The following is a 24,465-nucleotide window of genomic DNA, read 5'->3' on the forward strand; positions in this document are numbered from 1 at the left end:
ATAATGTAGACTACTGACAGGTCAGTGATTCCTCACTGACCTTCCCCCGAGTTAACATAATGAATATTATATAATCATACTCAGGGCCATATTTAGAGTTTATGCTGCCCTAGGCACTTTTAGTGTTGCCTCCTCCATTGGTGAGTACGACTAATGCAGACACTTTGGCAAAAATCGCTGATGTGAAAGTAGCCTTTCTCCCTAGTGCAGCCGTTTCCCCAGTGCAGCCATCTCCTCAGTGCAGCCATCTCAGTGCAGCCATCTCCTCAGTGCAGCCATCTCCTCAGTGCAGCCATCTCCCCAGTCCAGGCATCTCCCCAGTCCAGCCATCTCCCCAGTATAGCCATCTCCCCAGTGTACCCATCTCCTCAGTGCACCCATCTCCCTAGTGAAGCCATCCCAGTGCACCCATCTCCCTAGTGCAGCCATCTTCTCAGTGCACCCGTTTCCCCAGTGCAGCCATCTCAGTGCACCCATCTCCCTAGTGCAGCCATCTCCCCAGTGCAGCCATCTCCCTAGTGCAGCCGTTTCCCCAGTGCAGCCATCTCAGTGCACCCGTCTCCCTAGTGCAGCTATCTTCTCAGTGCACCCGTTTCCCCAGTGCAACCGTCTCCTCAGTGCACCCATCTCCCTAGTGCAGCCATCTCCTCAGTGCACCCATCACCCTAGCACAGCCATCTCCACAGTGCACCCATCTCCCCAGTGCAGCCATCTCCTCAGTGCACCCATCACCCTAGTGCAGCCGTCTCCTCAGTGCCGCCATCTCCTTAATGTACCCATCTCCCTAGTGCAGCAATCTCCCTAGTGCAGCCATCTCCCTAGTGCAGCCATCTCCCCAGTGCAGCCATCTCCCCAGTGCAGCCATCTCCCCAGTGCAGCCATCTCCCCAGTACAGCCATCTCCCGAGTGCACCCATTTCCCCAGAGCAGCCATCTCCTCAGTGCACAAATCTCCACAGTGCACCCATCTCCACCCTCCCTCCCCGCTGGGCTCATTCTCATCTCCCCCCTCCCTCCCTGCTGGGCTCATACTCATCCCCTCCCCCCACTCATACCCGTCTCCCCAGTGCACCCGTCTCCACAGTGCAGCTGTCTCCACAGTGCACCCATTTCCCCAGTGCAGCCATCTCCCTACTGCACCCATCTCCCCAGTGCACCCATCTCTCCAGTGCAGCCATCTCCCCAGTGCAGCCATCTCCCCAGTGCAGCCATCTCCCCAGTGCAGCCATCTCCCCAGTGCAGCCATCTCTTCAGTGCACCCATCTCTTCAGTGCAACATCTCCCTAGTGCAGCCATCTTCTCAGTGCACCCATCTCCTCAGTGCACCCATCTCTTCAGTGCACCCATCTCCCTAGTGCAGCCATCTTCTCAGTGCACCCATCTCCTCAGTGCAACCATCTCCCTAGTGCAGCCATCTTCTCAGTGCACCCATATCCCTAGTGCTGCCATCTCCCCAGTGCACCCATTTCCCCAGTGCAGTCATCTCAGTGCACCCATCTCCCTAGTGCAGCCATCTTCTCAGTGTACCCATTTCCCCAGTGCAACCGTCTCCTCAGTGCACCCATCACCCTAGTGCAGCCGTCTCCTCAGTGCACCCATCTCCTCAGTGCACCCATCTCCCCAGTGCACCCATCTCCCCAGTGCACCCATCTCCCCAGTGCAGCCATCTCCCTAGTGCAGCCGTTTCCCCAGTGCAGCCATCTCCTCAGTGCAGCCATCTCCCCAGTGCAGCCATCTCCCTAGTGCAGCCGTTTCCCCAGTGCAGCCATCTCCTCAGTGCACCCGTCTCCCTAGTGCAGCTATCTTCTCAGTGCACCTGTTTCCCCAGTGCAGCCGTCTCCTCAGTGCATCCATCTCCCTAGTGCAGCCATCTCCTCAGTGCACCCATCACCCTAGCGCAGCCATCTCCACAGTGCACCCATCTCCCCAGTGCAGCCATCTCCTCAGTGCACCCATCACCCTAGTGCAGCCGTCTCCTCAGTGCCGCCATCTCCTCAATGTACCCATCTCCCTAGTGCAGCCATCTCCCTAGTGCAGCCATCTCCCTAGTGCAGCCATCTCCCCAGTGCAGCCATCTCCCCAGTGCACCCATCTCCCCAGTACAGCCATCTCCCCAGTGCACCCATTTCCCCAGAGCAGCCATCTCCTCAGTGCACCCATCTCCACAGTGCACCCATCTCCACCCTCCCTCCCTGCTGGGCTCATTCTCATCTCCCCCTCCCTCCCTGCTGGGCTCATACTCATCCCCTCCCCCCACTCATACCCGTCTCCCCAGTGCACCCGTCTCCACAGTGCAGCTGTCTCCACAGTGCACCCATTTCCCCAGGGCAGCCATCTCCCTACTGTACCCATCTCCCCAGTGCAGCCATCTTCCCAGTGCAGCCATCTCAGTGCACCCATCTCCTCAGTGCACCCATCTCTCCAGTGCAGCCATCTCCCTAGTGCAGCCATTTCCCCAGTGCAGCCATCTCCCCAGTGCAGCCATCTCCCCAGTGCAGCCATCTCCCCAGTGCAGCCATCTCCCCAGTGCAGCCATATCCCCAGTGCAGCTATCTCTTCAGTGCACCCATCTCTTCAGTGCACCCATCTCTTCAGTGCACCCATCTCCTCAGTGCACCCATCTCCTCAGTGCACCCATCTCCCTAGTGCACCCATCTCCCTAGTGCAGCCATCTTCTCAGTGCACCCATCTCCTCAGTGCAACATCTCCCTAGTGCAGCCATCTTCTCAGTGCACCCATCTCCTCAGTGCACAAATCTCCTCAGTGCACCCATCTCTGTGCACCCATCTCCCTAGTGCAGCCATCTCAGTGCAATCATCTCCCTAGTGCAGCCATCTTCTCAGTGCACCCATCTCCTCAGTGCAACCATCTCCCTAGTGCAGCCATCTTCTCAGTGCACCCATATCCCTAGTGCAGCCATCTCCCCAGTGCACCCATTTCCCCAGTGCAGTCATCTCAGTGCACCCATCTCCCTAGTGCAGCCATCTTCTCAGTGTACCCGTTTCCCCACTGCAACCGTCTTCTCAGTGCACCCATCTCCCTAGTGCAGCCATCTCCTCAGTGCACCCATCACCCTAGTGCAGCCGTCTCCTCAGTGCACACATTTCCTCAGTGCACCCATCTCCTCAGTGCACCCATCTCCCCAGTGCAGCCATCTCCCTAGTGCAGCCATCTCCTCAGTGCACCCATCTCCCTAGTGCCGCCATCTCCTCAGTGCACCCATCTCCCTAGTGCCGCCATCTCCACAGTGCACCCATCTCCACAGTGCACCCATTTCCCCAGTGCAGCCACCTCCCTAGTGCACCCATCTCCCAAGTGCAGCCATCTCCCTAGTGCAGCCATCTCCTCAGTGCACCCGTCTCCCCAGTGCAGCCATCTTCTCAGTGCACCCGTTTCTCCAGTGCAGCCGTCTCCTCAGTGCACCCATCTCCCCAGTGCAGCCATCTCCTCAGTGCACCCATCAACCTAGTGCAGCCATCTCCTCAGTGCCGCCAGCTCCTCAATGTACCCATCTCCCTAGTGCAGCCATCTCCCTAGTGCAGCCATCTCCCCAGTGCAGCCATCTCCCCAGTGCAGCCATCTCCCCAGTGCAGCCATCTCCCCAGTACAGCTATCTCACCAGTGCACCCATTTCCCCGAGCAGCCATCTCCTCAGTGCACCCATCTCCACAGTGCACCCATCTCCACCCTCCCACCCCTCTGGGCTCATTCTCATCTCCCCCCTCCCTCCCTGCTGGGCTCATACTCATCTCCTCCCCCCACTCATACCCGTCTCCCCAGTGCACTCGTCTCCACAGTGCAGCTGTCTCCACAGTGCACCCATTTCTCCAGTGCAGCCATCTCCTCAGTGCAGCCATCTCCCCAGTGCAGCCATCTCCTCAGTGCAGCCATCTCCCCAGTGCAGCCATCTCCCCAGTGCACCCATCTCCCTAGTGCAGCCATCTCCCTAGGGCAGCCATCTTCTCAGTGTACCCATCTCCTCAGTGCAACCATCTCCCTAGTGCAGCCATTTCCCTAGTGCAGCCATCTTCTCAGTGCACCCAACTCCTCAGTGCAACCATCTCCCTAGTGCAGCCATCTCCCTAGTGCAGCCATCTTCTCAGTGCACCCATCTCAGTGCAACCATCTCCCTAGTGCAGCCATCTTCTCAGTGCACCCTTCTCCTCAGTGCACTCATCTCCATAGTGCAGCCATCTTCTCAGGGCACCCACCTCCTCAGTGCACCCATCTCCCTAGTGCAGCCATCTTCTCAGGGCACCCACCTCCTCAGTGCAACCATCTCCCTAGTGCAGCCATCTTCTCAGTGCACCCATCTCCCCAGTGCACCCGTTTCCCCAGTGCAGTCATCTCAGTACACCCATCTCCCTAGTGCAGCCATCTTCTCAGTGCACCCGTTTCCCCAGTGCAACCGTCTCCTCAGTGCACCCATCTCCCTAGTGCAGCCATCTCCTCAGTGCACCCATCTCCCTAGTGCAGCTGTCTCCACAGTGCACCCATCTCCACAGTGCACCCAACTCCCCAGTGCACCCATCTCCTCAGCGCACCCATCTCCCCACTGCAGCCATCTCCCCAGTGCAGCCATCTCCTCTGTGCAGCCATCTCCTCAGTGCACCCATCTCCACAGTGCACCCAACTCCCCAGTGCACCCATCTCCTCAGCGCACCCATCTCCCCAGTGCAGCCATCTCCCTAGTGCAGCCATCTCCTCAGTGCACCCATCTCCCTAGTGCCGCCATCTCCACAGTGCAGCCATCTCCCCCCTCCCTCCCCGCTGGGCTCATTCTCATCTCCCCCCTCCCTCCCTTCTGGGCTCATACTCATCCCATCCCCCCACTCATACTCATCTCCCCCCCAGGCTCATACTCATCCCCGCCAGGCTCATTCTCATCTCCCTCCTCCCTCCCCTCTGGGCTCATACTCATCTCCCATCCCCCCACGCTCATACTCACCTCCCCCCCGGGTTCATACTCATCCCCCCGCTCATAATCCCCCCCGGGCTCATACTCATCTCCCCCCTCCCTGTATGCATGGCTGGGCTCACCTTGCGCGGTCCCTGTATGTTTACAGCTCCAGGCACTGGCAGTGGCATTCTTCCTGTATTACACAGGCTGTGTGTGTGAGCGGTCACGTGATACCGCTCATTAAGCCCCATGAATATGGACGCCACGCCTATGGAAGAGGAGTGGCGTCCATATTCATTACTGTAATAAGCGGTATCACGTGACCGCTCACACACACAGCCTGTGACACAGGAAGAATGCCGGCGGCGCCGGAGACCTTCGGAGCTGCAGGCACCGCTGGAGCTGAGGAGGTGAGTATGATGTCTTCAAGAGGGGAGCGGAGCGGAGGGGAGGATCCGACACAGACTTCCATTTTTTTAAAAAAAACCTTTACCCAGGTGCCGCCCCACCGCATCGTCCCGCCCTAGGCACGTGTCCGCGGGTACCTAGTGGAAAATACGGCCCTGATCATATTAAAAAAAAACAACAACTTTTCTGCAGGAAGGTGCCAGCTGTGGCACCTGTGCTGTAGCATAATCGCATGTTTAAAGTGCATATAATTATTTTGGTTGAGGTTATCCTGATATTTAAAAAAAAAAAAAAATCCATTTGAAAATGGCGCCCGCCACACCTGTGCGGTAGCAGCTATTGGTGTATATAGAGGTGATCTGATAACTGCTACTGCACATGCACAGGTGGCTCAATCTTGCTGGAAAAGAAGAAAAAAGTCCTCCTCCAAGATGGCACCACTGAGCCTGCGAAAGCAGCTATCGGCGATCACCAACAACTGCTATTACATAGACGCCGGCGGAGCCATCTTGCTAGAGAAGAAAAAAAAATTTCCTCATCCAAGCCTGTGCAGTGGCATTTATCGGATCACCTCTATATACACCTCTATATATTATTTCTGTGAGGTAAGGCATGTTTCAAATCAAACAGCAAATATTTTACCTCACAGAAAGAATCAGCTGTTTCCTCCCCTACCCAGGTGAAGGGGTATTTTCAGACCATGTTCCTGCATGTGAAAAAAGCTGTGGAGGGAAAGAGCACACCAAATTGAGTGACCGAATTAGAGGAGGATAAAAAGTAAAAAAATATAGTATGGCTCACCTAGGGGATAGTGTGATAACCAATGCTTTAAGGGTAGGTGCACACGGTCCATAAACGCTATGGGTTGGAAGCTGCATACTACCGCAGCGTCCAACCCGCAGCTTCCAGACATTACAGCATAGTTGATGGGATTTCAAGAAGTCTCATATCCACTATGGATCCAGAGTCACCTGTGGCTTACCCGTGGAGAAAGACATGCAGCTCATCTATCCAGACCGCAGCATGTCTATTTCTCTTATGGGGACACGAATCTCCACAAGATAATTGTCACCCATAGAATGTATTGGAGGTGGTGAATCAGCACGATTCAGTGAACACATGCGGAATCACCTGCGTTCAATAGCCGGGAGCGCTTTGGACGCAACGGACATGTGCTGTGTCCAAAGTGCTGCCGTGTGCACCTAACCTAAGAGGTCCAACTGATCCTGATTCATGGGTGATGGAGACAGTCTCCCCAATAAAATTCACCAGAAGAAAAAAAAATACTTTAAAATAGGAGATAAAGGTTCTTTTATTGGACAGCACGTTTCTACACCATACTGGCGTCTTTTTGAAGAAAAAAAACAAACAACAGAAGTTCCTGCACGGTCAGACACAGCCATTACACATCGTCTTTTTGAAACACATCAAGATGTATATTAGATATGTGGACGATGTATTCATTGTGTGGGACGGCCCCCCAGATGTATTTGACAATTTTGTGGAGTATCTTAACAATTTAGGTGACATGAATATGTCACTTACTTCCAAATTTGGGGGCACCTCAATTGAATTTTCGGACTTTTTTTTTAGAGGTTAGAGAGGGTTCTTTCTTTACTTCAGTTTTTCGTAAACCATCATCCACTAATGCCATGCTTCATTATGACAGTTATCACCCTTTTTATATGAAAAATTCTTTACCGTACAGTCAGTTTCTTAGTCTAAAACATATAAATAATACCCAGAAAGGTTTTGTTGATCAATCACGAGAATTATATAACAGATTTTTGAAGAGGGGTTACCCTGAAATCCTGCAAAAAAAAACAGACCAGGTTTAATCAGAACTCATATGGTGAGGCGAATAAAAGAGTTAATTGCAAGAAGGATGAAAAGAGGTTTGTTTTTTCATTTGATTTTGGTCCTATGGACGGGGCAGTCAGGTCTGCAATCCGTAAAAATTGGCACATTTTAAGTCACGATACTGATTTATCAGAAGTGGTGGAGAGAGGACCCCTTTTTGCTTATAGAAAAGTGTCAGTTTAAAGGATATTCTTGTACATAATCGTATGGAAGACCCACATAGTAATTGGCTCAATTTGATGCCCCGAGAAGTAATTTTATTGATGTGTCCGTTTTGTTCTCATCACATTCTTGACCATTGTTTACGTATAGGTGCGGTAACTCATTATGTCACTGATTTTATTTCATGCAAAACCACCCATGTTGTTTGTTTTATTTTGTCCTTGCAAGTTTTTTTTATATAGGGAAAACTATATGTCCTCTTTATGTTAGATTTAGTGAGCACTTCAATTCTATTTTGACAGGCAAAGGCGTCCCTAGACTTATTAACCATATGAGAGAAGCACACGGTTGTAATCCCGATGCATTATCATTTGCTGGCATAGAAAAGGTTAGAGACCCTCACGGGCAGGTGATCTGAATAGGAATTTACTGAAATGAGAGGCCCTGTGGATTATGCAAACCCGTGCTTTAGAGCGTACGGGACTCAACGAGAGGATTGATATGTCTGGTTTTTTGTGAAATGAAAAAAAATTTTTTGTAAAAAATTTTTAGGAAAATTTTTTTTGTGAAAAATCAATATTTTTTCACCTTTTTTGGCTTGTGGTTGTGTTTTTTCTCTTTTTCCTTTTGTATTTATGGTACTATTATATGTATTATATATTTATATTCTTGTTTTCACTTATGAGAACTATGTATATACAGTTGTGGCCAAAAGTATTGACACCCCTGCAATTCTGTCAGATAATACTCAGTTTCTTCCTGAAAATGATTGCAAACACAAATTCTTTGGTATTATTATCTTCATTTAATTTGTCTTAAATGAAAAAACAAAAAGAATTGTCCTAAAGCCAAATTGGATCTAATTCCACACCAAACACAAAAAAGAGGGTGGACAAAAGTATTGGCACTGTTCGAAAAATCATGTGATGCTTCTCTAATTTGTGTAATTAACAGCACCTGTAACTTACCTGTGGCACCTAACAGGTGTTGGCAATAACTAAATCACACTTGCAGCCAGTTGACATGGATTAAAGTTGACTCAACCTCTGTCCTATGTCCTTGTGTGTACCACATTGAGCATGGAGAAAAGAAAGAAGACCAAAGAACTGTCTGAAGACTTGAGAAACCAAATTGTGAGGAAACATGAGCAATCTCAAGGCTACAAGTCCATCTCCAAAGACCTGAATGTTCCTGTGTCTACCGTGCGCAATGTCATCAAGAAGTTTAAAGCCCATGTCACTGTGGCTAACCTCCCTAGATGTGGACGGAAAAGAAAAATTGACAAGAGATTTCAACGCAAGATTGTGTGGATGTTGGATAAAGAACCTCGACTAACATCCAAACAAGTTCAAGCTGCCCTGCAGTCCGAGGGTACAACAGTGTCAACCCGTACTATCCGTCGGCGTCTGAATGAAAAGGGACTGTATGGTAGGAGACCCAGGAAGACCCCACTTCTTACCCCGAGACATAAAAAAGCCAGGCTGGAGTTTGCCAAAACTTACATGAAAAAGCCTAAAACGTTTTGGAAGAATGTTCTCTGGTCCGATGAGACAAAGTAGAGCTTTTTGGGCAAAGGCATCAACATAGAGTTTACAGGAGTAAAAAAGAGGCATTCAAAGAAAACAACACGGTCCCTACAGTCAAACATGGCGGGGGTTCCCTGATGTTTTGGGGTTGCTTTGCTGCCTCTGGCACTGAACTGCTTGACCGTGTGCATGGCATTATGAAGTCAGAAGACTACCAACAAATTTTGCAGCATAATGTAGGGCCCAGTGTGAGAAATCTGGGTCTCCCTCAGAGGTCATGGGTCTTCCAGCAGGACAATGACCCGAAACACACTTCAGAAAGCACTAGAAAATGGTTTGAGAGAAAGCACTGGAGACTTCTAAGGTGGCCAGCAATGAGTCCAGACCTGAATCCCATAGAACCCCTGTTGAGAGATCTAAAAATGGCAGTTTGGAGAAGGCACCCTTCAAATATCAGGGACCTGGAGCCGTTTGCCAAAGAAGAATGGTCTAAAATTCCAGCAGAGCATTGTAAGAAACTCATTGATGGTTACCGGAAGCGGTTGGTCACAGTTATTTTGGCTAAAGGTTGTGCAACCAAGTATTAGGCTGAGGGTGCCAATACTTTAGTCTGGCCCATTTTTGGAGTTTTGTGTGAAATGATCAATGTTTTGCTTTTTGCTTCATTCTCTTTTGTGTTTTTTCATTTAAGACAAATTAAATGAAGATAATAATACCAAAGAATTTGTGTTTGCAATCATTTTCAGGAAGAAACTGAGTATTATCTGACAGAATTGCAGGGGTGTCAATACTTTTGGCCACAACTGTATATTTTTTGTTGCTTTGTTGATTGCTTAGCAGGTGAGTGGCACCGGTGGGAGGGGCCCTGGCTTCTGGTTGTGGGTATTTCCTCTTTGGCCGGCTGCAGCTCACCATGTAACCGGTTGCCTTTGCAGCACAAAACGATCGTTGCTATCTCCTTTTTGCACCAGTACTCCCGCTGATATGCTTTTATAATAAAGCCTTGACTACACTACCCGGTGAGTGCCGCTCTTTTCTACTATTTTTGCTATGTGGATTAGCTTATTTTCCATGAATGTGCACCTAAGGGTAAAACAGTTGTATTGCCGGCTGCGTCTCTTTTATACACGTATGATGGTTCGGATGTGTGGACTACTGTCATGGTGCTCGCCTTCTACTTCTGGACTTTGCACAGCCATTACACAGTACACAGCAGGGGCACATTTATAAGATTATTTCAGCACAGGAACATTTTTTTAACACATCCAATTGTGGAAATTATTATTATTCCAAGATCTATTCATCGAAATGTTCTTTGAACCTTTTCGCACATGTGGCATAAATTAATACAGACCTCTAATTAAATGAATAATTTTCCCAGTATAAGATCATTTATATTGTGGCGTTCCATTCATCTGGTAGTATTTTGAACATTTCTAAACACTAACGCCATAGTATTTGTCATTAATGACTGACAAAAATGTGAAGAATCAAATACCCTGATTGATAGAGCTGTTTCTAGAACAAGATTATTAATGACTAACTTTACTTCTATGGCCAACTTTTCTTTGAAGAGCATAACAATTAAAAGTACTTCTGCGTTACCTTAAAACAATGTGTTGGGCTGGTGTTGTGCAGCAAAATATAAATCCTCCCACCAAGCAGAGAACAGATCCAGACCACCCAATAAAAAGTGCTGTCCCAAGCTCATATCTGCAAATTAATAATATTTATGTCACATAGCCAATCTGAGATATTTATGGCAATATATGAAGTACATTTTAATATGTAGAAGGGGCCTGTGACATACGTCCTGACAGTGGCCACTGTCGGGCATATGGTCTTGGTAGGTTTGTTGTGGTACCATGTTCTTTCCAGTTGATGATAATGGATTTTGATGGTGCTCGAGGAGATCATCAGAGATTGGGAAATTTTTTTATAACCCAACCCTGACTTGTACTTCTCAACAACTTTGTCCCTGACTTGTTTGGAGATCTCCTTGGTCTTCATGGTGTTGTTTGGTTAGTGGTGCCTCTTGCTTAACCCCTTCTCGACATGCACCATACTAGTACTGGGCATGTCGTGACTCCCCCTTTGATGTGGGCTCCGGCAGTGAGGCCACATCTTTTACAGCACATGTCAGCTGTTTTGAACAGCAAGCATGTGCCTCTAAGAGCTGTTTGTGGAATCGTGATCCACCCGCGGCTGTTAACCTGTTAGATGCATTTAATGTGCGTTTCCAGCAAGCGTGCCCCAGATCCCGCCCATTGGTGACCACGTCACGTGATCGCTGGTCACCGATGGGTCAGCATGACAATCGGAGGTCTCCAGCAGACTATTTTGTCACTGCCGGATTGCCGGTGGTCGGCGCTCATAGCATGTCAGCAATTCTGCTACATACAGTCAATCTGATCACCAGCTGTATGTAGCAGAGCCGATCGGATTATGGCAGCTTCTAGTCTCCCATGAAGACTATTGAAGCATGCCTAAAGTAAAAAAAAAAAAGTTTTTAAAACTATTAAAGAAAAAAATATAAAAGTTCAAATCACCCCCCTTTTGCCATATTGAAAATAAAACAATAAAAAAATCAAACTTATAGATATTTGGTATCTTCGCATTCAGAATCACCCGATCTATCAATATAAAGAAAGCATTAACCTGATCGCTAAACGGCGTAGCGAGAAAAAGAGCCAAAACTCCATAATTACGTTTTTTTGTCAATGCAACATTACATTAAAATGCAATAACAGGCGTTCAAAAGATCGTATGTGCATCAAAATGATATAACTAAAAACGTCAGCTCGACATGCAAAGAATAAGCCCTCACCCAACCCGAGATCATAAAAAATGGAGACGCTACAGGTCTCGTAAAATGAAGCAATTTTTTTTAACAAACTTTGGATATTTTTTTTCACCACTTAAAAAAGAACCTATACATGTTTGGTGTTTATGAAATCATAATGACCTGGAGAATCATAATGGCAGGTCAGTATTAGCATTTGCTGAACATGGTAAAAAAAACATTGTGGAATTGCACTTTTTTTGCAATTTCAGTGAACTTGCAATTTTTTTTCCTTTATTTAATACACAATATGGTAAAACCAATTGTGTTGTTCAAAAGTACAACTCGTCCCGCAAAAAACAAGCCCTCACATGGCCATATTGACGGAATAATAGAAAAAGTTATGTCTGTGGGAAGAAGGGGAGCAAAAAACAGAAATGCAAAAACGATAAAGGGCTCCGTCATGAAGGGGTTAACAATGGTAAGGAGATGTTGGGAGTTGCTTATCAGTCTCTATCACTTTGCGGACTATAAAGCAACCACAGTACTGAGGAGATTGTCAAAATCAGCAGTAAACATTAACATCCAGGTACTTTGTGTGACCCTTTCTCTGATTTACTCTTTTCTTTCTCCTCCATCCTGATATATATGGCCTGCTACATCCTGGAATATATGGTCCCCCTTCCTTATATATATGGCTCACCATTCTGGTATATATGACTCCCATCCTGGTATATATAACCCCCTCCATCCTGGTATATATGGCTCCCCCATCCTGGTATATACAGTGGGGGAAATAAGTATTTGATCCCTTTCTGATTTTGTAGGTGTGCCCACTGACAAAGACATGAACAGTCTATTATTTTAAGGGTAGGTTAGTTTTAACATTAAGAGATATACGGTAATATCAAAAATAAAATCCAGAAAATCACATTGAATAAATTATATAAATGTATTTGCATTTTGCAGTGAGAAATAAGTATTTGATCCCTCTGGCAAACAAGTCTTAATACTTGGTGGCAAAACTCTTGTTGGAAAGCACAGCTGTCAGGAGGAATTTTGGTCCACTCCTCTTTGTAGATCTCTAAATCATTAAGATTTTGAGGCTGTCCATTTGGCAAATTGGAACTTCAACTCCCTCCATAAGTTTTCTATGGAATTAAGGTCTGGAGACTGGCTAGGTCAGGCTGCTGCAGTGAGGGAATTATAAATGCTTTGGCTGCAGCCACACAATCAGCTTATGAAACCCCTTTCCGTCACTGCCAGCTAGCCCACCCGGCCAGATCACACTTCGCTGCCACCAGCTATGATTCTCATAATCAATGAGTTAATTAAGAGGGTCCGTAGCAAACCCCCAAATTAGTAGCGTAATTATCTTAAAGGCACGTGAATTCGTTTTTAGAGCATGAAGACGACTAATAAAGTTATAATTTATTCTCAAAAGACGGCAGTGTTTACAGAGATAAAAGATCTTACAAAGTTGAGACATTAGATATGTACAATGCAAATATAAAACAAACAGGTTTAAAAACAGAGGTTAACACTTACATTTGCTTAGGTGGTCTTAGGCTAACAATGTGGGGAGGAGGAGCCACATGTCTCCACTCATCTGAGCTTCTTTTGGCATGGAATCTATAGCTCGAATGAATTCTGTGAGGGAATACCTTATCCCTTTGGGTTTGTGACATCACTAGAGGGGCAGTCTGGTGAGGGTCCTCCCCCTGCTCTAAGTATAGATGTGGGTCCGTAAAACTTATAACCATCATATCTGGACTTGAAAACCTAGCAGAGTATCGGCAGGACCATCATTCATCTTATATTGAAATTAGCTTTGTAATGACATCAAACACTAGCTGCTTATTCCACTTTGTATAGGAGAACTCCTTTTTTCTGGTTCTGTCGGGACTGGAACCGTGAAAATTATGGGACAGAATGCTGGTTTGGCGCCCTACGCAGATATGCAATTTTCATACCTCTGCCACGTATGGTTTTTGACATCTGGCCTCTTTAATATTTCCCATACTTGTCCGGGCACATGTTTGAGGAGAACAAAAGAAATCCTTTCCTGGCTAATTTACCTTCTTAGCAGAGGGGGGGGAGGAGGGATAAACCTCACTGGGATCTCAGATTACACAGGGTTGCACAGTGGGACACTGGTTGTGTGAGCCATGGGTGAAGAAGGAGGGGTCGCAGCTGTGTGACAGGCAGGGTCTCATCTGTAGTTTAGAGAATGCAAGATTCTGGAATGTTCCAGAGAAGTCATGTCTTACTTATCATTACATCTTTGTTGCCTTGTCTGTATGTTTTGGAACATTGACTTGCTGGAAGACCCAACCTCGACCCATTTTTAATGTCCTGGCAGAGGGGAGAAGGTTGTCACTCAGAATTTTACGGTACATGACTCCATCCATCTTCCCATTGATGCGGTGAAATAGTCCTGTGCCCTTAGTAGAGAAGCCCCCCCAAAACATAATGTTTCCACCTCCATGATTGACAGTGGGGACGGTGTTCTTTGGGTCATAAGCAGCATTTCTCTTCCTCCAAACACGGCGAGTTGAGTTAATGCCAAAGACCTCAATTTTTGTATCATCTGACCACAGCACCTTCTCTCAATCAGTCGCAGAATCATCCTGGTGTTCATTGGCAAACATCAGATGGGCCTGCACATGTGCCTTCCTGAGCAGGGGGACCTTGTGTGCACTGCAGGATATGAAACCTTTACCAAAGGTTTTGTTGGTGACTGTGGTTCCAGTTGCCTTGAGATCATTAACAAGTTCCCCCCGTGTAATTTTATGCTGATCTCTCACCTTCCTCATGATCAAGGATACCCCACGAGGTGACATTTTGCATGGTGCCCCAGATCGATGTCGATTGACAGTCACTTTGTATTTCTTCCATTTTCTTACTATTGCACCAATAGTTGTCTCCTTCCCACCCAGCATCTTACTTATGGTTTTGTAGCCCATTCCAGCTTTGTGTAGGTCTATGATCTTGTCACTTACATCCTTATAAAGCTCTTTGGTCTTGCCTATGTTGTAGAGGTTAGAGTCTTACCGATTAATTGAGTCTGTGGACAGGAGTTTTTTAAAAAGGTGACTGTAAGACAGCTGTCTTTACAGGGAATCTGTCACCTCATTTTCGCGCTGTATGTAAATTAGTTGTGTCTGGTCCGATGGGCAGTGTTTTTGCTACTTTCCTCCCCCCCTCCCTGGCCGCTGTACGCAATATTTCAGGTAATTTCCGTAGTTCTCATCCATATTTCGCGCGTGCGCATTGCAATCTCCACTCGCGCTTGCGCAGTCTGTTTTGCCCAACTGCGGGCAAAGCCGAAAAGCATTAGTGCGCATGCGCCGATGAACTATGTCCCGGAACACAGAAAAGCAGCAAAATCCTTCCAGGAAATAGTACTTCCAGCGCAGATGAACTACTTTTTTCTGGCTTTGCCCGCAGTCGGGCAAAGCATACTGCGCACACGCGAGTGGATATTGCAATGCGCACTCGAGAAAATGAGGTGACAGATTCCATTTAATGCAAGTAATGAGTTGATTAGGAGTGTCTAACTGGTCTGTAGGAACCAGAACTCTTAATGGTTGGTAGGGGATCAAATACTTAATTCTCACTGCAAAATGCAAATAAATTTATATAATTTATACATTGTAATTTTCTGGATTTTATTTTTGATATTCTATCTCTCAATGTTAAAATTAACCTACCCTTAAAATTATAGACTGTTCATGTCTTTGTCAGTGGGCAAACTTACAAAATCAGCAAGGGATCAAATACTTATTTTCCCCACTGTATGGCTCTCCCATCCTGGTATATATGGATTCTCCATCCAGGTAAATATGGCTCACATCCTTGTATATGTGGTCCCCTCCATCCTGGTATTTATGGCTCACTATTCTGGTATATATCCCCCCATCCTGGTATATATGGCCCCCCCTTCCTGGTATAAATGGCCCCTATCCTGGTATATACAGTTTTGCTCTTTAGTTTACATACCCCGGCAGAATTTTTGCTTTCTTTGCCTTATTTCAGAGAATATGAATGATAACACCAAAACTTTTCCTCCACTCATGGTTAGTGGTTGGGTGAAGCCATTAATTGTCAAACTACTGTGTTTTCTCTTTTTAAATCATAATGATAACCTAAAACACCCAAATCACTCTGATCAAAAGTTCACATATGCTGGTGATTTTGGCCTGATAACATGCACATAAGTTGACACAAATGGGTTTGAATGGCTACTAAAGGTAACATCCTCACCTGTGACCTGTTTGCTTGTAATCAGTGTGTGTGCATAAAAGCTGAGTGAGTTTCTTTGATACAGACAGACAGACATCTTTCATCCAGCCACTGACGTTTCTGGATTTGAGTCATGGGGAAAGCAAAAGAATTGTCAATGGATCTACAGGAAAAGGTAGTTGAACTGTATCAAACAGGAAAGGGATACAAAAAGTTATCCAAGTAATTGATAGCGCCAGTCAGCAGCGTTAAAACTGTGATTAACAAATGGAAAATCAGGTGCTCTGTAAAAACAAAACCACGGTCAGGTAGACCAACAAACATTTTGTCCACAACTGCCAGAAAAATTGTTTGGGATGCAAAGAAAAACCCATAAATAACATCAGCTGAAATACTGGACTCTCTGAAACTAACGATGTGGCTGTTTCAAGGTGCACAATAAGGAGGTACTTGAAGAAAAATGGGCTGCAAGGTCGAGTCGCCAGAAGAAACCTGTTACTGTGCAAATGCCACAAAGTATCTCGCCTACAATACACAAAACAGCACAGACACAAGCCTCAAAACTCTGGAACAAGGTAATTTGGAATGATGAGACTAAAATTTAACTTTTTGCCCACAACCACAAACGTTACATTTCAAGAGAGGTCAACAAAGCCTATGATGAAAGGAACACCATTCCTACTGTTAATCACGGAGGTGGATCGCTGATGTTTTAGGGATGTGTGAGCTGCAAAGGCACAGGAAACTTGGTCAAAGTTGAAGGAAAGATGAATGCAGTACGTTTTCAGCAAATACTGGGGGCAAATTTGCAATCATCAGCCCAGGAGCTGAGCATGAGACGTACTTGGATGTTCCAACATGACAATTATTCAAAACACAAGGCCAAGTTGATCTCTCTGGCTACAGCATAACAAAGTGAAGGTTCTGAAGTGGCCATCTCAGTTTCCTGAAGACAATATCACTGAGCCACTCTGTGGAGCCCAGGAATTTACAGGAACTGGAGGCTTTTTGCCAAGAAGAGTAGGCAGCTTTACGATCTGAGAAAATAAACAGCCTCATCCACAACTACAGCAAAAGACTTCAAGCTGTTATTTATGTCAGAGGGGGCAATACATGGTATTAAGAAATGTGGTATGTAAAGGTTGAATGTTTAGGGTTGTCATTATGATTTAATAATTGAAAACACAGTAATTTGACAATAAATGGCTTCACCCAACCACTAACCATGAGTGTGGGAAAAGTTTTGGTGTTATCATTCATATTCTCTGAAAAAAGGTCAAGAAAGCAAAAATATTGCCAGGGTATGTAAACGTTTGAGCACAACTGTATGGCTCACCATCCTTGTGTATATGGCTCCCCCATCCTCATATATATAACTCCCCCATCCTGGTATATGTGGACCCCAACCTGGTATATATGGTTCCCCCATCCTGGTTTATATGATCGCCGCACACACACACAGAAGGATTCTACTTACATTCCTTCTGCTCACTTGCGGCGCATCTTCCTGTTCTGTTGCCAGCAGCTGACCAGCGTGTAAGCGTCAAACCGCATGATGTCACTGCCACGTGCCCCCACACACTGACGTCAGCTGCTGGAATATTCACTGTTCCCCACACCCGGAATTATGGGCGTGGGGTGTAGTGAATATTATGATCGCCTAGCTGCTGCAGGAGCCGGCTACTGCGGCTAACACTTGTGCCCGCTATTAAAAGAAATGAATAGTCACTGCTCCACACTCCCATAGTCCCATTTACCTCTCTGTGCTGACTCCACTGTAGAGAGGTGGGCGGGATTATGGGTGAGGGGAGCAGTGATTATTCATTTTCATTAATAGCAGTCACAAGTATTAGCCAACAGCAGCAGGCTACTGCCTCCTGTGACCCTGCTCCGCTGCTGCTTCATCCCCCACAGCTACAGCGGGATTATAGTCCACAAATTAAAAATGCAGTATTTTTTTTTTTTTCTTTGCCCTCAATGTGATCCCCCTCAGAGAGTCAGGAATAGTGCCCTAGGCTGGTGCCTACCCTGCCTATCTCTTGTCCTGGCCCTGCTGTAGTCTGCTGAGTCCAAAGCTAGCTCCTATTATGCATGACAATTATACATTTGTTCCAGATGTTATGATGAAAGAAATCTTACTTAGCTGTTACATGTGTAGGGTCAAAAAATTCCACTGTAGTTTTATGCGCATAAAGGGAGCAACCAGTCAGGGAGCTTATGCCTAAAAACATCACAAGGGAAACATATTAGGCCAAATTCACACGAACCTTTAAAAAACTGTCAGACTTTCATTCAGAAAACTCGGACTACTTTTTCTCTCACTTGTCATCCTTATGCAGCCCATATGCAGTATGTTTTTTACAGCAGCTATTTACAAGACCATTTATAGTTTCCTATGATATGCAATTAATTTGTGAGTCATGTTGGTGTCATCTCTGCATAGCCACTTTCGGCATATACAGTGGGTACAGAAAGTATTCCGACCCCTTTAAATTTTTCACTCTTTGTTTCATTGCAGCCATTTGGTAAATTCAAAAAAGTTCATGTTTTTTCTCATTAATGTACAATCTTGACTGAAAAAAACCCCCAGAAATCTAGAAATTTTTGCAAATTTATTAAAAAAAAGAAAAACTGAAATATCACATGGTCATAAGTATTCAGACCCTTTGCTCAGTATTGCGTAGAAGCACCCTTTTGAGCTAGTACAGCCATGAGTCTTCTTGGAATGATGCAACAAGTTTTTCACACCTGGATTTGGGCATCCTCTGCCATTCTTCCTTGCAGATCCTCTCTAGTTCCGTCAGGTTGGGTGGTGAACGTTGGTGGACAGACATTTTCAGGTCTCTCCAAAGATGCTCAATTGGATTTAGGTCAGGGCTCTGACTGGGCCAGTCAAGAATGGTCACAGAGTTGTTCTGAAGCCACTCCTTTGTTATTTTAGCTGTGTGCTTAGGGTCATTGTCTTGTTAGAAGGTGAACCGTTAGCCAAGTCTGAGGTCCAGATCACTCTGGAAGAGGTTTTCATCCAGGATATCTCTGTACTTGGCCGCATTCATGTTTCCTTCAATTGCAACCAGTCGTCCTGTCACTGCAGCTGAAAAAACATCTCCATAGGATAATGCTGCCACCAACATGTTTCACTGTTGGGATTGGATTGGGCAGGTGATGAGCAGTGCCTGGTTTTCTCCACACATACCGCTGAGAATTATCACCAAAAAGTTCTATCTTCGTCTCATCAGACCAGAGAATCTTATTTCTCATAGTCTGGGAGTCCTTCATGTGTTTTTTAGCAAACTCTATGCAGGCTTTTATACTGTATGTCTTGCACTGAGTAGACAAATATGAACCTAGCACTCAACTTAAAGGTATTTGTAAGGCGGTTTATTGTAGTACACGAAAAAAGACGTTTCGGTCAATGTTACCTTCTTCAGTTACGTGTGGTATATAGATTGTGTAGAGCTTATAGGCATCTATCAGAAAGGACGATGGTGCTTTAGGCATTGAGGAGAATGATCTCTCTAAGGTAATGAGCTTGTCAGTATATAGGAGAGGGGCAAACGTGCCTCCAGATGCGGTGTCCACCGGCAATTTGATCAGATGGCCGGTGGACACCGCATCTGGAGGCACGTTTGCCCCTCTCCTATATACTGACAAGCTCATTACCTTAGACAGATCATTCTCCTCAATGCCTAAAGCACCATCGTCCTTTCTGATAGATGCCTATAAGCTCTACACAATCTATATACCACACGTAACTGAAGAAGGTCACATTGACCGAAACGTCTTTTTTCGTGTACTACAATAAACCGCCTTACAAATACCTTTAAGTTGAGTGCTAGGTTCATATTTGTTGCTTTAACGGTTTGGGAACCTAACCTTAGCACCATCTTGAGTTGTGCTCACGGTGTTCTTCCTTTTTGCACTGAGTAGAGGCGTCTGTCATGCCACTCTGAAATAAAGGCCTGACTGGTGGAAAACTGCAGTAATAGTTGACTTTGTGGAACCTTTTCACATCTCCCTACTGCATCTGAGGAGCTCAACCACAGTGATCTTGGGGTTCTTCTTTACCTCACTCACCAAGGCTCTGCTCCTATGATTGCTCAGTTTGGCTGGACGGCCTGGTCTAGGAAGACTTCTGGTGATCCCAAACTTCTTCCATTTAAGGATTATGGAGGCCACTGTGCTTTTAGGAACCTTGAGAACTGCAGAAATTCTTTTGTAACCTTGGCCAAATGTGTGCCTTGTCACAATTATGTCTCGGAGCTCCTTGGCCAGTTCCTTTGACCTCATGATTCTCATTTAGTCTGACATGCACTGTGAACTGTGAGGTCTTAGGCTACTTTCACATGTCCGTCGGTGGCATTCCGGCTCCGTGCGGCAAAAAGATGGAGTGCCGGATCCAGCAGTGAATGGAGGGACCGGAAGTATATGCGGCGCATCTTACGGCGCCTGACACGGCTATGTTGCGGAGTCGCCGGGGAAGAAAAGGATCCACGAGCCAGTGAACAGGGTATGAAAAAGAGAGAGAGAGAACAGGGTATGAAAAAGAGAGAGAGAGAACAGGGTATGAAAGAGAGAGAACGGGGTATGAAAGAGAGAGAGAACGGGGTATGAAAAAGAGAGAGAGAGAACAGGGTATGAAAGAGAGAGAGAACGGGGTATGAAAGAGAGAGAGAGAACGGGGTATGAAAGAGAGAGAGCGAGAACGGGGTATGAAAGAGAGAGAAAGAGCGGGGTATGAAAGAGAGAGAGATATCCGGGCATGCGCACAGGGTAAAACCGTGCATGCGGTGGCCGGATCAGTTAGAAGCCTGATCCGGCGGCCGGAATGTACCATTGAGAAACATTGTCCCGCAGAGCCGGAAGGGCCGCATACGTCCATGTCCGGCTTTTTTCGCCGGACAAAAAAACGCTGCAGCACCCGTCCTGTCCGGCCGCCGGACAGAGGAATTCAGCCGGATCCGGTAAAAACCGGAACAAACGGAAGCACATGCGGCGCGATCCGGCGCATGTGCTTCTCAATGACAAAAAAACTCATCCGGCGGTAAAAAAAACCGGATCCGTTTTTTTACACACATGCCGGATTGTGCCTGACGGCACAAACCGGATGTGTGAAAGAGGCCTTATATAGACAGGTGTGTGGCTTTACAAATCAAGTCCTATCAGTTTAGTTAAACACAGCTGGACTCCAATGAAGGAGTAGAACCATCTCAAGGAGGATCACAAGGAAATGGACAGCATGTGACTTAAATATGAGTGTCTGAGCAAAGGGTCTGAGTACTTATGACCATGTGATATTTCAGTTTTTCTTTATTAATAAATTTTGTAAAAATTTCTACATTTCTGTTTTTTTTTCAAGATGGGATGCAGAGTGTACATTAATGAGAAAAAAATGAACTTTTTTGAATTTACCAAATGGCTACAATGAAACAAAGAGTGAAAAATTTAAAGTGGTCTGAATACTTTCCGTACCCACTGTATCTCTTGTGCTTCCTGACTGTCACTACCCATACAGGTAGCAACCATTTACTGGTTATTTTCCTATACAACATACAAAAACAAATGTAAATTCTTATTGGTTGATAAACAGGTAACAAAAATGTTTGGATGATTTTAGATTTTCATTTAATATACTTAAATTGAAGAATAATTTTAACTTATCTTCAGATATAACAATGAGAAATATTGTATCCTTGTGGTCCAAGACCCCCACTGATCACAAGAAAAAAAAGGGTCTGTGAATCTGTATCTAGCACAATGGCATCTGTAATTTATGATGTTTTTTTTTCTTTTTCCATTAAAATCACCAACAGCCCTTCTTTTCTCTTGCGATCGAGGCGTTGGCAATATGCATTAGGACCTCTCCTGATATCAAGGGTATATGTATAGCAGATTGTGTGGACACCATCGGTTCATATGCTGATGACATGGTAATATTTATGGATAGGGCAGAGGAGAGGCTCACACAAGTGATTGCTACTATACATAAATTTAGTAAATATTCATGTTTAAATATAAACTGGGAAAAGTGCGCTCTGCTACCTCTCTCCCATAGCCCAATGCCCCATCTTGAGACCCTTTCCTCGCTGCCTATTGTATCTAATTTCAAATATCTAGGAATTAGTATATCTATATCCTGTAAACTTGATCTAAAACTCAATATTTACCCATTGTTAGAGCTAGTCAACTCTAAATTTGCAGCTTGGAGTAAACTCCCGTTATCTGTAGCCGATCGTATAAATTTAATCAAGATGATTTTGCTTCCTAAGCTCAGTTATTCCCTTCAGCACAGTGCTGTACTGATACCTAAATCCTTTTTTTGCAAATTTAAATTTCCAAACTACATCTTTTATATGGGGGAAAACTAGGCCCAAACTCAAGTTATCTGCCCTGCAGAGACCTAAACAAGGGGGTGGGGCGGCATTACCGGATTTTTTTCTATATTATTTAGCTGGGCAGGTTAAAGCACTGAGTAAATGGATGGCTGATAACTATTTACCTAATTCTGAAAGTCATTTGATTCATGCTGCACGGATTGACTGCCCACTGGGTTTCCTGGAATCAGATAAAACTAGTGTCCCTCGTTTATTACCCCTACTTTGATTAGCACGATCAGTTTGGAGACAAATTAAAAAAGTTATCAGATTGGAGGACATCATAGCTGAAATTCCCTTGTGGAACAACAATTATTTTCTGGTGCTGTTGAACCACCCATCTACTGACTTCTGGATTCTATATGATGTCTCCTCGGTGGGTGATTTGCATGATCGTGGTACCCTAATGTCCTTTGAGCAAGTACAGGCTAAATACAGTCATATGTTAAAGTTTGGGCACCCCTATTAATGTTAACCTTTTTTCTTTATGTCAATTTTGTTTTTTGCAACAGCTTTCAGTTTCATATATCTAATAACTGATGGACTCAGTTATATTTCTGGATTCAAATGAGGTTTATTGTACTAACAGAAAATGTGCAATCTGCATTTAAACAAAATTTGACCGATGCAAAAGTATGGGCACCCTTATCATTTTCTTGATTTGAACTCTCCTAACTACTTTTTACTGACTTCCTGAAGCACTAAATTGGTTTTGTAACCTCATTGAGCTTTGAACTTCATAGCCAGGTGTATCAAATCATGAGAAAAGGTATTTAAGGTGGCCACTTGCAAGTAGTTCTCCTATTTGATTCTCCTATGAAGAGTGGCATCATGGGCTCCTCAAAACAATGCTCAAATGATCTGAAAACAAAGATTATTCGACATAGCTTTTCAGGGGAAGGATACAAAAAGTGGTCTCAGAGATTTAACCTGTCACATATACGCTATATGGGTGTGGGCTAGGAATCCGTAACTCACAGGGTCCCCAGGGCCTTATCTCCTCCTTATATACCTACATGCTATCAGTGGGAACTGACTCTGCCATGAGATCAATTAAGGGGAAGTGGGAGTGACTCATCCCTGATGTACAAGAAGAGGAATGGGAAGAGATTCTAGAATCTCCAGTCAGGGTGTCCCCATCTATTAACAATGGAATGACCCAGTTATATATAATATATCATTCAAACTCTTTAAGATGGGTCAATTCCAATCATCACAAGGTTTGCAATGCCACTTATCAGAAGCAGATTTTATACATATGATATGGAGATGCCCTATTATCCTTCTCTATTGGAAAGAAGTGACATTGTTCTTGACATCCTTGATACAAACTCCTGTTCCTCTTGATCCGCTAGTGTGTTTGAGGTGTTGGATGAGGAAACTTGGGGACATTATGTTGGGATTTTCCCACGGGAGACGCTTTTCATGGCCAGGAAGGTATTGGCGCTACGCTGGATGGGGGGCTCATGCCCATCTTTCAGAGCCTGGATTGAATTGGTGAACTTGGTTATTCTGTATGAGCGTACACTGTATCAGAATAGGGGATGTCCGGGAAAATTTGATAGAATTTGGGATATGTGGAACTCTTCTCATCTTACTCTACTAATGCGTAATGTCTCTACACCACTGTAAAATGTTAAGTTTTACATTTTGGAGCATCACATAGGGGATAATACAGTGCAAAGTGTCAGGCAGCGAGCTAGTAGTTGCTGTAGTTGTTGTTTAGGGAACTCTTATGAGTCATGTATCACCAAACATTTATAAGATTGAATGATACTCAATGTTCCTTGTTCAATTGTTAATTGGTTTATTGCTTATGTAATAACACAAAACTTGTATAATCTTAGTTTTTTGTGCAAAACTTACTGTCCTTTTGCAAATGCTCTGTAAGATATACAAATGTGTGCATTCTATTTTGTGTTTAATAAACAAATTTAAAAAAAATCATCTACAGCATATTGTGGATACATCACAGACTCTTACCAGGGGCATGTTTTGAAACTCTCAATCATACATTAGAATATATTTGAAGGGGTACCTTCCCTTTAAAGAGCATTATCCTTTTAAAAAATTAATCCTGAAAGGTGCAGGTGGGATTACATTTATGAGAACCGTTAACAGCAAGCAGCTGTACATCTTTTGGTAAACGTGCGTTTTTCGGCACTGTGAATTGGCATGGTTTGTGAGCTTGCCACTGACCTGTTGACCT

General features: G+C 45.1%; 1 protein-coding gene across 1 annotated transcript in view; it reads right to left on the reverse strand.

The window, feature by feature from the left end:
- Positions 1–24,465, reverse strand: part of CLDN10 (claudin 10) — a 57,959-nt gene that overhangs the window by 10,895 nt on the left and 22,599 nt on the right. The window contains exons 3-4 of the mRNA XM_073569577.1: positions 18,022–18,103; positions 10,461–10,568 (exon numbers count right to left, since the gene is read on the reverse strand). Of these exons, the coding sequence (XP_073425678.1) occupies positions 10,461–10,568; positions 18,022–18,103 (190 nt within the window). The remainder of the gene's footprint in view (positions 1–10,460; positions 10,569–18,021; positions 18,104–24,465) is intronic.

This window comes from Dendrobates tinctorius, unplaced genomic scaffold (genome assembly GCF_039654945.1).
Source record: "Dendrobates tinctorius isolate UK_male_01 unplaced genomic scaffold, ASM3965494v1 ptg000026l, whole genome shotgun sequence".
NCBI classification, from domain to species: domain Eukaryota; kingdom Metazoa; phylum Chordata; class Amphibia; order Anura; family Dendrobatidae; genus Dendrobates; species Dendrobates tinctorius.